The sequence below is a fragment of the Lithobates pipiens genome, unplaced genomic scaffold, assembly GCF_037356315.1.
Source record: "Lithobates pipiens isolate NorthernLeopardFrog02 unplaced genomic scaffold, aLitPip1_a1.2 Scaffold_30, whole genome shotgun sequence".
NCBI classification, from domain to species: domain Eukaryota; kingdom Metazoa; phylum Chordata; class Amphibia; order Anura; family Ranidae; genus Lithobates; species Lithobates pipiens.
Window position 1 is genome coordinate 168644603 of NW_027507791.1, and position 14259 is coordinate 168658861.

Consider the following 14259-nt stretch of genomic DNA (forward strand, 5'->3'; position numbering starts at 1 on the left):
AGCCTCCCAGGTGGCAGTGGTTAATTCATTCAAATATTTGGGGTTTACTGTGACGGGGGATATGGGAGAATATATAGCACTGAACCTCAAACCCATTCTGCAAAAATGTAAGCAGATGTGCACCAGTTGGTATAAATTACCTTTATCTGTTACTGACAGAGCCAACCTAATCAAAATGGAGTGGGCTCCCCAGTTATTGTGCGTTCTCCATAACGCCCCGTGTGGATCTCAAAATATTGGTTTGATCACATAGACTCCCAGTACAAGGAGTTGATTTGTAAATATGGAGTAGCAAGGGTTAAATTGATCTCAGGGGGGGACTGGCAGTTCTCCATTCTCTTACTTATTTTCTGGCTGTCCAGTTACAGCATTTGAGTGGATGGGACCTCCCACTTGTGGTGGACACCTCTAGGACCTTGATACGTTCCTTATTGGAATTCTCCTCTGTGTCTCAGTTGGAAATGGGCCTGCCAGAACTGCCCTCTCAATGTCCCACAATACAGCTTTTATTGAAACTTTGGGTGGAATTGAAGTGTAGGTTGGGTCTCACTGGTTTTCTTCCCTGCATCCCTATTTGGCGTAATAGGTCCTACAAGGAACTGATTAAACTTGAACATTTTTTAACTTGGATAGCAGCCGGAGTTAAATATTTATCACAACTTTTTACCGGGCAGGAAGTGAAGTCCTTTGACCAACTTTTCATTGAGTTCCCTTTGCTCCAAAATAGATATTATATGTAGGTGCAACTGCGTCATGCTCTCCGGGTACAGGATAGGAATTCTACTTTACAGGTGGAGGACTCCACGTTCCTTACTGAAGTTTTCTCCACCTCTAATAAGAAAGGGATAATTTCTAAGATGTATAATTTCTTATTGTCCTGTATTCAGGCCCCGTACTTACTGCCTTGCAGAGAATAATGGAAGGTAGATGTTGGCCCTATAGACAGGGACACCTGGGAGCACGTTTTGGCGACTGGCCCCATGGTATCAGTATCGGCAGCACATAAATTGTCTCACATGTTTATCCTTCACTGTGCATGCCGCACATCGGTAAAATTACATAAGAGGAGTAGACGGGATTCTCCCATATGCCTGAAGTGTCAAATACACCAGGGAACGCTAATCCACATGTTATAGAGATGCCCCAAACTGATCAGATACTGGCAGGATGTTATCCAGTTTATTAATAATGTGTATCAAGTTAAACTTGACTTTAACCCAGTTACATGTATCTTGGGTGGATTGGTGCAACTATATTCCCCACCTATTTATGTAGCACTTGTTAGATTGCTTTATCTAGCTAGGAAACTGATGGCAAGATTCTGGTTCCCCTCACACACCTAGCTGTCGGCAGTGGATTCAACAGATAAATAATATCCTAATATGGAAAAAAACATACCTACCTTCACAAAAATACTCCTCTGAAATTCCCAAAAATATGGCAGAGTGGCTCTATCTCAGCTTATAACTTACTAGACTACTTCAAACTTGAGAATGCCATCTATTATTGTGTATGGGGTGTCAGATGGAAGTGGTAAAATTCAGTGTATTGTATACCTTGGTATGGATGAACTACACAAACTGCAAGAGTTTTTGTTTTTGTTTTTCTTATTTTCTGAGTTATGTTTGTTTTTTTATTGTATCATCAACAGCTATTGAACAGTGTGAACACTTTGCAAACAAGATCATACTTTATGTAGTGTAAAATGTAACCCTGATTTTTTTATTGCTGCATATAGAGTCTATACTTGAATGTTTGTACTTTATATTTTCTTTTACTTTAAAACACTTTTTTTCTGATTTAAAAAAAAGGCATGATATGAGTGCGAATAGAATCTGTTTTGGAGGGGAGGAGCTCTACCTTCTTCGACATGTGTTTCTTGGATAAACACTACATCCGGAGAGGTTTTAGGTTATATAGAAGCAGGCTCCATTTTCAGGCACCTTGAGTCCCTTCACGTTTGTCAAGTAGGACATCATCCTGCATAACAGTACTTTGCCTCGGTCTGGATGGTCAAGGCAGTAGGCCCTGTCTGTTAATGGGTGCACCTGAGTGCATCGGTCTATTCTGCAAAAGTTGCAGCCAGTTTGAGCCCGAGTAAGGTGATGTCTCCAGGAAAGCAAAGAGATCAGATAAGTCCTCCGGACTATGCAGAATGAAATCGTTTTCAGCCAAGGAAGCTGCCATCTTTGCCTCTGTTTAATCTTCAACTGCTATGGTGCTGCACATGTGATTCGTTATGAAAACAGCCATTGGATGGTTTGATAGTTTGGTTGAGAGCACAGCCAATGTATTCAATGTATTCAATGGGCTCAACATGCCCCTCAGCAATTTCCTTGGGGTGTCTACTTTCCAAAATGGGGTCATTTGGGGGGGGGGGGGGTTTGTACTACCCTGCCATTTTAGCACCTCAAGAAATGAGATAGGCAGTCATAAATTAAAAGCTGTGTAAATTCCAGAAAATGTACTCTAGTATGTAGATGCTATAGACTTTTGCGCAAACCAATAAATATACGCTTATTGACATTTTTTTTACTAAAGACATGTGGCTGAATAAATTTTGCCCTAAATGTATGACTAAAATTGAGTTTATTCGATTTTTCTTATAACAAAAAGTAGAAAATATCTTTTTTTCTCGAAATTTTCGGTCTTTTTCCATTTATATCGCAAAAAGTAGAAATCGCAGAGGCAATCAAATACCATCAAAAGAAAGCTCTATTTGTGGGAAGAAAAGGACGCAAATCTCGTTTGGATACAACATTGCATGACCGCGCAATTACCAGTTAAAGCAGTGCAGTGCGAAATTGTAAAAAGACTTCTGGTCCTTAGGCTGTTAATTGGTCCCGGGCTGAAGTGGTTAAATCACACCTGTTTATTAAATAAAAATAAAAAGGTAGATAGAGAAAGCGTAGTCAAAGCATAGCCAGAGTCCAGTAACCGGATCAAGTAGTCAGCCAGTCCAGAGTTCAATAACCAGATCGGGTAATCAGCCAAGCCAGAAGTCAGGGATCCAAGTAGACCAACAGAAAGCAGGATAAGGAGCCAGAATGGATGTCAGCAATCCAGTCTCAGAACATAACCGCAGGAGATGTTTTCTTGTGATGTGACCAAGGGCGAAGGCAGATATGAAGTGAGCTGGACAGCTTTAAGTAGGCAAGTCATTTGAGCTGGATAAGGAACAGCTGGTAACTGTGGAGAGAGATGGGAGCTGGCAATTAGCTGACAGCTGAGCAGCCAGCTCAGAGAAGGAAGGGCTAAGCCAGCCCTGACACATCTGCAGGAGTTAGTGGGTGTTGTGTGCCTCTAGCACAGTATACACCTGTATCTACCCTTTATTACCCGAAGCTGGGGTGTCAGACACTCATCTGTTGGGGTGCCCATCTCACCCACTTCCTCCACCTCTCCTTCCTCCAGATCCTCGGGGGGGGGGGGGCGGGGCTTGGGCTGATTTGCCAGTCTTGTTGGTGATGTGGGGGGTCCCTGGTGTCCTCTGAGTGTTGTCGTCTGTCTTTCCTCCCCTATGAGAATGAAACAAAAGGTATACTTAGCACACAGATATTTGAGTCCAGAAATAGGAATATGAAACATTGCTTGAAAGTGGTGTACAATTGTCTGTTTGGGCAGAGATCCAAGTTGAAGACATGATTAATTCCCTTTTAACCAAGCTGGAATACTTTTTTGGCCAAGTTTCACAGATGGAGACATCCCAAGTATTCACTGGAGCACCTGTGTGGGTCACCCCAATAAATGTGCTCTGGTGTCCCACACTAGTGCTCCTGAGTCCAAATGTGTAAACAGCTGCTGGGTGTCCTCTCCTTACATTCCACTGAATCAAATGTGCAATTCATTCTAGTTTCAAAGACATCTGGACAACAATGTCCTAAACTTCTTTTAATAAGACAAATTAGCATGACCAAAATGTAGTTAAAACTATGTATCAGCTAAAAACATCATATTTATTTACAAGCTAACAATGTTTCCTACGAACGATGTTTCCTACGAATGATTACTCTGCCCACAGACATGAAACCATTTAAAACTGTACAACAGTAAAGAAAATCACATGGAGCAGCTTGCAAGTTACTAATCATAATAGGAACACACGGAAAGTACTTACTATTTTGAATCACCTTCTTTATTATTCTTCTATATTCTTATACTAATCTGGCTCCCTCAGTTTCAAGTCGGACCAGCGTTTCCTTAATTGGTCTTTGGAGCGTCATACCCCAAAATTCTGATCCAGAGTCTTCACAACTGTTGTCATGATTTTGGTCTTGCACAAATTCGGCTGGGTGTACGGTCCATTTTTTACCATCATGATCCTTCCCACGCGAGATGTCCACCATTTCTTCAAAGGCCATGTTGGAGGACTTAAATCTCCTCCTCCTGGACGTTTTTGGGCTCTGGGCTTTCCTCCTCGCTACAGTAGGAGCCTCACCCAATCTCAGGTGCCTCTCCTCTGCCTTACCACCTAAAAGCCCAGGAAGGGGACAATGACGGAGGAGGCAGCACTGGGCCTCATTAGGGAAGCCTTTTAAAACTTGGAATATTATTCATGAGATGGGGATAAACAATAAAGAAATCAGTTTGTGAGAACTGTGTGTGTGTATATGAGCAGCAAAACAACTTTATTCTTCCAGCATTATAAAGAAGAAAAGAATGCGCTGCATTAAAATATCACAGCATTAGCAGTGTGAGGAATGTGCTAGCTCCAGTACAAACGCTAGTTTTACCACACTGAGCGCTTCCGTCTCATACTGACTTCAGAGCATGCGTCGTTTTTGCTCCGTCGGAAATAGCATACAGACGAGCGGTTTTGCCGTTAGGAATTGGTTCCGTTGGAAATATTTAAAACGTGTTCTATTTCTAGGTCCGTCAGAATTTTCGTAAAAACAAAAGTCTGATGAGGCATACACACGATCTGAATATACGATGAAAAACTTCCATCTGACTTTTTCTGTCGGACATTCCGCTCGTGTGTAAGCGGCATTATACATCGCAAAAACCCTGGCCTGCGGAACCTCCAAAAAGAACAGGAAGGGCTTTCCACAATCTCAATGAACAAAAAGCTGCGAAGGGGGGAAAGAGAAACTTTGAGAAGCAACAAAGTACTGGCCTTGAGGTGGAATGATGTCCAGTATCTACAATGACACTACAATTGAGGTTCAAAGAAGACAAGGTCCCATTGAAAAGCCAACATGTGTCCAAGATTACAATCTCTACATGGTGGGGGGGGGGGGGGGTGGATTTAGATGATTCTGCCCTATTTGACAAAAAGGAGGTCCAGTTTCTGGTACAAGAAGGTAGTAATTTTTTTTATCCATCTGGCCATTTATAATGCATACATAGTCTACATCAAATCCACCGAAAGCCCCGCCCCCTTCCTAAAATTCATCAAATAAGTTGTTACGTCCCTCATCTATCAACAAAGACCCCCCCCCCCCCCAGAGGACCTTCGCTCTGATGCTGTTAGCCGACTTCATGAGCGCCACTTCCCGTACAACATTCCACCATCTGAAGCAGGCCGAAGATGGCAAAAAATGTTGCGTGTGCAGCAAAAGAGGATTTCGAAGAGATACCAGCTATCATTGTCCCTCTAAACCCGGCCTTTGCATTGGTGAATACTTCCAACTTTATCACACATCCCTAAAATATTAGCCCATATTTTTAACCATTTCCCCATTTTCATCATCCATGCTTCCTCAAATAACCATGCTACTGACTTCCACATGAACAGACCCTGGCCTGTTTTTTGACTATGTTTCTGTCTACCGTTTGGACGGCTTCCATGTGAACTGACCCTGGCCTGTTATCAACTACGCTTATGCCTACTGCTTGGACTGCTTCCACATGAACTGACCTTGGCCTGTTTTATCAACTATGCTTCTGCCCACTGCTTGGACTGCTTGCATGTGAACTTGCCCTGGCCTGTTTTATGGACTATGCTTTTACCTACTGCTTGGACTGATATGTTGCCCTGCTACTGTAATACACAGGGGTCTCACGTTAGGGGCTCAAGAAATGTTTTTCCGGATGGAGAAAACAAATTGTTTTAATTTCTCTGGGTTTCATAGATATTTGGGTGGGCAAAGCCTCTACCCCTGTGTCCCTGTGCACAGGTCTTACCTGATTGCGGCCCTCAGCCTGCTGCTGACTTACTGCCATCATGCCTCTGCCTGCCACATGAACTGACCACACCTCTGCCTGCTACCTGGACTATGTAAATTATTAGCTGTAGCAAGAGGCAGTATGTTTATGAAGGGCTGGAGAACAATACAATAATGAGTGTCTATAGATAAGTGTACCAGGATCTAATGGCTGTGCTGGCTGCTCTGCCTGGACGATTCCTATATACAAATGCTTTGGCTGTGCTTTCAATATCCTTGTGCTGACTATAGACAATATTCCTGCCTGCTGCCTGGATAATTACTATTACTGTTGCTAAGCACATCCCTGCTTGCTGCCTGGACCAGTGCTCTCCTCTGTGAACACTACTAAAAGCACAGGTTAAACTTTTTTTTTTTTTTTTACCCTTTCCGCAATAGAGTTTATTTTGGATTGCAATTCTTGGTATGTTCATGCTATGTGTTAGAAATATGAAGGGCCTTCGCAAAGATAGGTTGGCAGGAAATCATATATGTAATTTATGCTCCTAGAATACCTGACGGTGCTACTTGTATGTTGGGCCTCTGTATGTGGCCAAGCTGTGTAAAAGTCTCACCATGTGTTATCACCATACTCCGGAGGAGCAGCAGAATGTATTTTGGTGTGTGATGTATGCTATGTGTTGGAAATATCTTATAAGTGGACAACTTTGTGTAAAAAAACAAATGTGTTTTCATTTTTTCCCACATTTTCCAAAAACATCTGGAAAAAATTAACCATTCAAAAGACTCATTATGCCTCGTAGATTATACGTTGGGGTATTTGCTTTCCAAAATTGGGTAATTTTGTTGGCAATTCCATTGTCCTTGTGCTCCAGGGCCTTCAAAAGTATAATAGTTGGTTGAGAAATGAGATGTGTAATTTATGCTTGTAGAACGCCTGAAGGTGCTATGTCAATGTTGAGCTACTCTGTATGGGGCCAGGCTGTGTAAAAATCTCACACATGTGGTATTAACATACTCAAAAGGAGTAACAGAATGTATTTGGGGCATAATTTGTCGTATGCATATGCTCTGTGAGAGAAATAACCTGTTAATATGACAATTTTGTAAAAAATAAAAAATCTTAATTTTGCAAAGAATTGTGGGGAAATAAACTCACCATGCTACTTATTAATACCTTGGAATGTCTACTTTCCAAAATGAGGTAATTTGGGGCGGGGGGGGGGTGTATTTGTACTTTCCTGACTTGTTAGTGTCTTAAAAAATTAGATTGGCCTTCGGTACATAAGGTGTGGTACATTTTCAGAGATTGGCACCATAGTTTGTAGACTCTATAACTTTCACAAAGACTAAATAATTTACACTAATTATTATGGATTATTTTTACCAAAGGTATGTAGCAGTATATATGTTGGGCAAAATCTATGAAGAAAAACTACACATTTTCTACATTTTATGACAGAAACAAAGAAAAGGGCATTTTTTCACAAAATTTTCAGTCTTATTTTTATTTATAGCACAAAAAATAAAAAACCCACTAGTGATTAAATACCACCAAAAGAAAGCTCTATTTATGTGAAAAAAAGGGACGCAAATTTCATATGGGTACAGTGTTGCCTGAGTAATTGTCATTCAAAGTGTGAGAGCACTGAAAGCTGAGCTCTCTGAGTTCAGTCTATTGACCTTTGTTATGTTGGCACAGTTTTGTTTGCCTTGTTGTTGTCCACCCTTCTTATTCATTGCTTGAGGATGTCCTAGAGTCTATGAATATCGAGCCTGTATCTTGTACTGTAAAATAAAATACATTTTGACTTATCTGTAAATTCCATAGCTTAAAGTGCAGTACAGGACACAGGCCGTCCTAACCCTATTCCAGTGTTTTTCTGGATTGCTTGCTACAACACTGAGGACTCACTGAGGTAGGGTTATAGCAGTGGCATCCAGGGGGCGTTTCCTTAAAGCTTTGCCAGTGTCAATTACCTGAATGTACCAGCCATTAACCCAGAGTTAATTCAGTTTAACTCAATGTTGTCAAATAGTCTTTAATGTTTATAGAATGATTTTTAATTTCTTTTTATTTATTCAGTTTATTAATCTTTTGTTTTTCTTTTGTTTCAGGAACTTGAGAAGTTAATCCAAGGAATGAGAAGTGATGAAGCAAAGGTAGAATATATGCATATACAGTAGACTAAATTACTGACAGGTACAGGCAGTATTTCTGAGAATACTAGGAGAGTCCTTTACTATAGCACCTAAGTCCCTGAAATAATTTTTTAGGATGCTCCATCTTCCTCTAACGTTATCATTTGTACCAGTATGTACCCTGATAGCTGGGTTCTCCCCAGCACCACCCAACAATCTGTCCATCTAATTCACAATGTGCCAAATCAAAGTGCCTGGTAAACACCATACTGTTTGGTGATCACATTCTTTATGACAGATTGCCCTATCTGTCCTTCTAATACTTTTCTGTAACCGTGTCCCCATCTTCACTGGAAGAATTTTTCAACTGGCAGCTAGGTGAGGTACTCTGCTCTAGCAATGCCACTTCTGTACTGATATCCCCACATCACACAACCAGGCTTATTTATTGGGATGTGACTACTCAGGATTAGCCTCTCTAAAGCTTTTCCCTCTACCTTGTCTTATAACTGTCACCCAAATACCATCTTCTTGTGCCTCCCCCTTCATATGATCACCCTCCTCTACACTGGCCCCAGTCAGCACCTAATGGGTACAGTCCAAACTCCTTTTCAGGCTGTTGATACTTTGCAGTGTTGCCAGATGATTTCTTGGGCTGGCAATACACCAATTTCTTTAGATTTACCTTCAACTTTGTAGTGCAAGGGCCTGTCTGATTGCATACAAATTAAAAGTGTTTAGGTTTAACTGCCTATTATGTTTTTGATAAATCTAAAGGAAACTTGTACAAGAAAATTGTACAGTATATGGCCAGGCTTAGACTCAGGATCTGGGATTTCAACAAAACAACTTGTTCACATTTTGTGCATCAGTATTTACCCTTGAAGGAACGTATATATGGCACAGGATGTCACATCACCAATCCTGTTGCACATTACACACTAATCCTGGGGAAAATAGAGGGAACATTTTTAAATTTTTTTACAATATATTGTTAACTTTACATACTAGTTCAATTCTGAGTGCTAGTTGTTACCCGTAACTTTCTGGGAATGTAACAAGATAGTGACCCCCTTACTCCAACTCCAACGTTCACTGCTCACAGCGCCGAGCTTCCTCTTCCTCTTACTCTGCTCTACCTGCTCACTGATCACACAGTCTCTTGCAGCCCCTTCCCTTGCTCTTGCTCTCTGTGCACACACAGCCTTCAGTGTCCTATCCTCTTGTTCCCCCTCACTGCTCACAGGTTCCTTTCCTCTTCCTCCCACTCTGCCTGCTCTCTGTTCACAAAGCCCCTGGTGTCCTCATCTCTTGCTCCTGCTTACTGATGTCTCAGAGCCCAGCGTCCTTTCTTCCTGCTCCTGCTTTGACCTTTTAGCCATCTGGCCACAGCAGCTCCTGGTTCCAGTGGCTCACACCAGCATCTCAGCACTCCTCCTCCCCTACTCTCTTCAGCTTCTCAGCGCTCCTCTTCATAATCAAAATCTCAGTGTTGGCTCCAGTCCACCTGGAAGTACTGTTTGCACTGTAGAGTACTATTTGCCATTTGAGCAGCACGGCTACACTGCACTGTTATTAGTTTAGTGTCAGTCTAATTATAAAGTAATATAGGTGTGAGGGGGCAATAAAATAAGCTCAATAAGTGTAGTGGCCATAACCCTCAATGGGGTGGCCTTGACTTTTGGGCTTACCGGTTACCTCCGCTTTGCTTGTTCTTCCAGGTCTAGGGGTTCCCAGGGTTAGTACCCAATGACTTTGGACGCTGACACCATAAAAGTCCTTTAGAAAGGTTTTTATTTGCAGGGGTAACATCCAACAAACACAGTCTCGTATGGGAACAGAGGGCAAGGGTGAAGAAAGTCGGGCACCTTGAACTGCTAATCATTAGAAAGTCTCTAATGCAACCCAGAGAGTGAGAGTAGCCACTCGCAGCTGGGCGCTTCAAAGCTGAATAAATCTCTAGCCAGAGATTATGGCAGTCAGCACTTTAATCCGGAACTTGCAAAGTCTCTAACCTTGAATAAATTTGCAACCGAAAAGGAACAGGAACCTTTCCTCAGTACCTGGAATGTCCTCTGTCTCTTTGGCAGCACTGGAAAAACGTGGATTCGTTAGTGTCCTTGACAAACCAGCAACTGGGCACTTCTTGGGATGCCAGCTTGTTGGCCCTCCTCCAAAGAGTCCTCCCCCGATCGCTTACACGAGCTGTGGTGCCCCTCCAAGTTGAGAGCACACCCGGACGCCTTGAATCCTCCCTCAGTTACTGCGCCTCAGACCAGATGGATCCTTACCCCAGACCATGCGGGTCTAATGGGGCTAGTCAAACTGACCATGTTGCAGGGCGGCACCCACTCCCGTGACAGGGACCCCTCGCGGGGCTACCCCGGTCCAGCTTCAGGAACCCCGAACACGTGACTTCAGCATCTTAAGTACCCTTCCCCAGACTCCCCAGCGGGGCCAGACGCACCCACTGATTGGCTCCATGGAACGCTGATACTCAAAGCGTCCAACCAGGCCTGGTTCTGGACCTGTCATGTGCACCTAACTGTACACATGACCAGGCAGAACCCTAACACAGCCCAGCCAAACTGATGCCGAAGTTAAACCTGTACAATCAACCCTCAGAACCCCTTTACTGTTCTAAGGAAAAACTAAATTTGTACATAGCGGATACCTTGTCAAAAGTGTTGCCGCTACATAAGCAATTGCTGGTGATGGTTTAAAACAGTATTTCACGTTGAAAAATTAAGGAATCCATTGATTTAGAAGACTTTGTATGAACTTTATTTATAAGGACTTTTTTTCATTGTCAAAATCAGGATTAATTGGTTTAATTGCACTTTGAACTTTATTGTCAACTGTTCCACAGTATATTATTTGTGTTTTTGTTTTAGCGCCCCCTCACGACTATATTAGTTTTACAATTTAGGTATTTCCTATACTATTGGGGAGAAGCTTTTTTTGTTCATTTTGTTTTCACTTGCACTCAATTTAAGGGTTTTTGCAATAGCACAAGGTTATTTCTAATATTTTTACACTAATAAGTGTCAAAAATAAAATGATAGGTGCCAAAAATAAAATGATGATCTTTTCTTAAATAATTGTAGATTTGTTTAATTTGAATAACCAATCAGATAAAATTAAAAAAAACAGGACTTTTTTTTTAAATAATTGAATAATGCGGTACCTGAAAACTTAGTGTATCTAACCCCAATACAAAAAAATAATATGCAGGTTACCAGTTCGTAGTTGTGGTGGCTGTATTGGTTTTCTTTTTTCAAGTTTTTTCACCTGGTGGTTCTGCGGTTAACACACTTAGGTTTACGTTTATTAAACTGAGGAGTTTTCTGTCAGTTCAGTTCTCTATAGTTCTCAGAGAAACATTATCTACTATGAAGACTGTTTATAAAACTGTGAACTTCTGTTCTCAGAAAGAACCCCTCTAAATGGAACTTTAAAGGGCATAGACTCTAAAATAATAGAGTAATATTGTATTAAATATCATTTATTTTATTTGAAAATATTAAAACAGAAAGTTCAAGTTGCAATACAGAGAACCACAGCGCTCTGTTGGTGGAACACACATAAACATAGTGATACCCAGCGCGTTTGAAGATATAAGGTTGTACCTCTTTTTCAGGGGAAATTGGTTATAGTTATAACAATAGTATCTATAGTAACAAAGGGAAATATAATTAGAAACTTTACAAATATATTTCAAGTAGCATAATTACATGTGAAATTATGTGCTGACCATATGGATATAGAATAATTTCCTGGACATCTGCATCAGTTAAAAACAAGGATAGGTTAACCAGGAGTCCAGAGGGTGAGGAGTGGAGAGATCCCAATCAGACTAACCACAAAGGGTATCTCACTGCTTCCACACCCTACCCCAAATGGAACGCCACACCATAGACCAAGAGATATAATAAATCTAACAATATAAAATAAAACAATCAGTATCCAAAAATGATTAAAGTATGATATATTATACAGCTATATAGAACCTATCATATTAACCACCAGGGCCTATAGGATAGAAAGGAGCTAGGTAGAGAGCTCCAGAATATTCAGAAAAATACCTAAAGAGGATACAGGCATAATCATTTCTTTCATTCACCTAAAAAAAACAAAGTTTCATACAGGTGAATTGAAAAAGGGAAAAATAGCTACATAACTGCATGATGTTGACTGGATTTAAAATCAGCATTTACCTAGAAAATACCATCCAAAAAGAAAGGAGATCAGGAAAGATTCTAAGCAGAACCTCTCTTAAAAGGGTCTGTGATGGTTGACAATAAATTAAGATAGCCTGTCTGCAAAGAAATTATTTATTTTGGGTCATTGAAATGTGTCTCTCAAATGTTTAAATATACAACTCGTATTTATTACATATGGGTAGAACTACAACAGTAGCAATTTCTAAATTTGTCTCATCCAACATTGTATAGCATATAGGTCTGGATTCTTACGGAGGGCAGCTTACAATGAGCTCCAGACAGCCAAGTTTTAAAAGGATTAGGGTGGGCGGGGAATGATTATTGGCAGTGTATGCTTAAGAGAGAAGGGACCAGGCTGTGAAGAGTGCCCCCTGAGCAGTCGGTGCCCAGTCACGCGTCCTGTGGCCGCGTGGCAATGGCAGCTGACAACCCTGGACACCAAAACAGTGCGGCGCCCGACGTCGCCAGCACTGATGGAAAGGCCACGCCCATCAGTGTGGTGATGAGGACCAGTGCCAGCAGCTGAACGGCTCATGATGGTACCATGGCAACCAGGACTCATCCCAGCCATCAGACACCCAAAAGCAAAGGCCGACGGCTATAGACAGAAGACATCACTGGTGGCCTTTCTGCACCGTGTGAGCAGAGAGAAATTGGACCAGACCAAGTTGCTCCGCCCGGAGGACAAAATGGGAAATAGCAGGCAGCAAAAAATCTAAATTATATAGACATTTGCTTCCATGGAAGTACATCGTTTTGAACATTTCATTAGTGAAACATTTCTCGATTGGCATACATAATTATAGATATGAAACCTGAACAATACATCTTAACAGTCAATAAAAACAAAACCATTGTGCAATAGACCTATTGAGAAAGAAACATAGATTCAAAAGAACAGACGCCATAGTGAAAAAAGATCACATAGAGGCACTTAGAGAATAATTGTAGAGACAGGTGAAAACAGGAAATAATCTTTCCTAATAAGATTGGAGAGTAAATTATTACATTTCTGGCCCACATGATGTAAACCCTCTAAAAACGTTCTGAAGGATAAAGATTCATTTAGGCCTGGGGGACATGTAGCATTGAGGCGAAAGATCCACTCCTGTTCATTTTGTAGGAAGATTTTATTCCAGTCACCTCCTTGTATACCTGGGTGTATCCGAGTCAGGATTATAAAGGATATTTAGGAAAGACGCCGCTATGTAGGGCAGTCACGTGTCTACCCAAGGGTAGTTCTGGATTACATATTTTCATAGAGATGATGGGTCTATAAATGCGTTTCCAAAATTCAATTTTTGTCTTCCCAACGTAAAAACATGAGCAGTCGCATAAAAGAAGATATACCACTCCCATTGTCTTACAGTTGGCGTCCATTGTGAGCACATGCCAATATTTCTCTACAATTTTTCAATTTTTCAATTTTTCATCCAAACATATTACTGTCTAACAGTTTAAGCATATTAGCAATCGTATTACTAGTAGCAGTTACGAAATCACAGTGGGAAACGGGGTTTTTGGAAGGGGGGAGAAAAGAGGGAACAAAAGAGGGGGGAGGGGAAAGATGGAGGGGAAGGGGGGGCTATAAGGATCCCACTTTAGAACATTACCAGCTGCAGCCATGAGACACTGTGTGAGGGAACCAGAACATCAGGTAGTACCCTATTTGCCCTAGGGCTCCTACCATGTGCATCAACCCATTGAGACCAGACCTTATCAAATTTTTTAGGGCAGTTTCTACTCTCGTATGTTAGCTTGTACAAACGTATGACAGAGTTTATCGT

At 41.4% G+C, this 14259-nt stretch overlaps 1 protein-coding gene across 6 annotated transcripts in view; it reads left to right on the forward strand.

Annotated features, from left to right (window-relative positions):
• ZFYVE26 (zinc finger FYVE-type containing 26) overlaps positions 1-14259 on the forward strand; it is a 1794472-nt gene that overhangs the window by 1745979 nt on the left and 34234 nt on the right. For all 6 annotated transcript variants that reach the window (XM_077465059.1, XM_077465061.1, XM_077465063.1 and 3 more), the window contains one exon: positions 8226-8270. In XM_077465059.1, coding sequence (XP_077321185.1) covers positions 8226-8270 — 45 coding nt within the window. The remainder of the gene's footprint in view (positions 1-8225; positions 8271-14259) is intronic.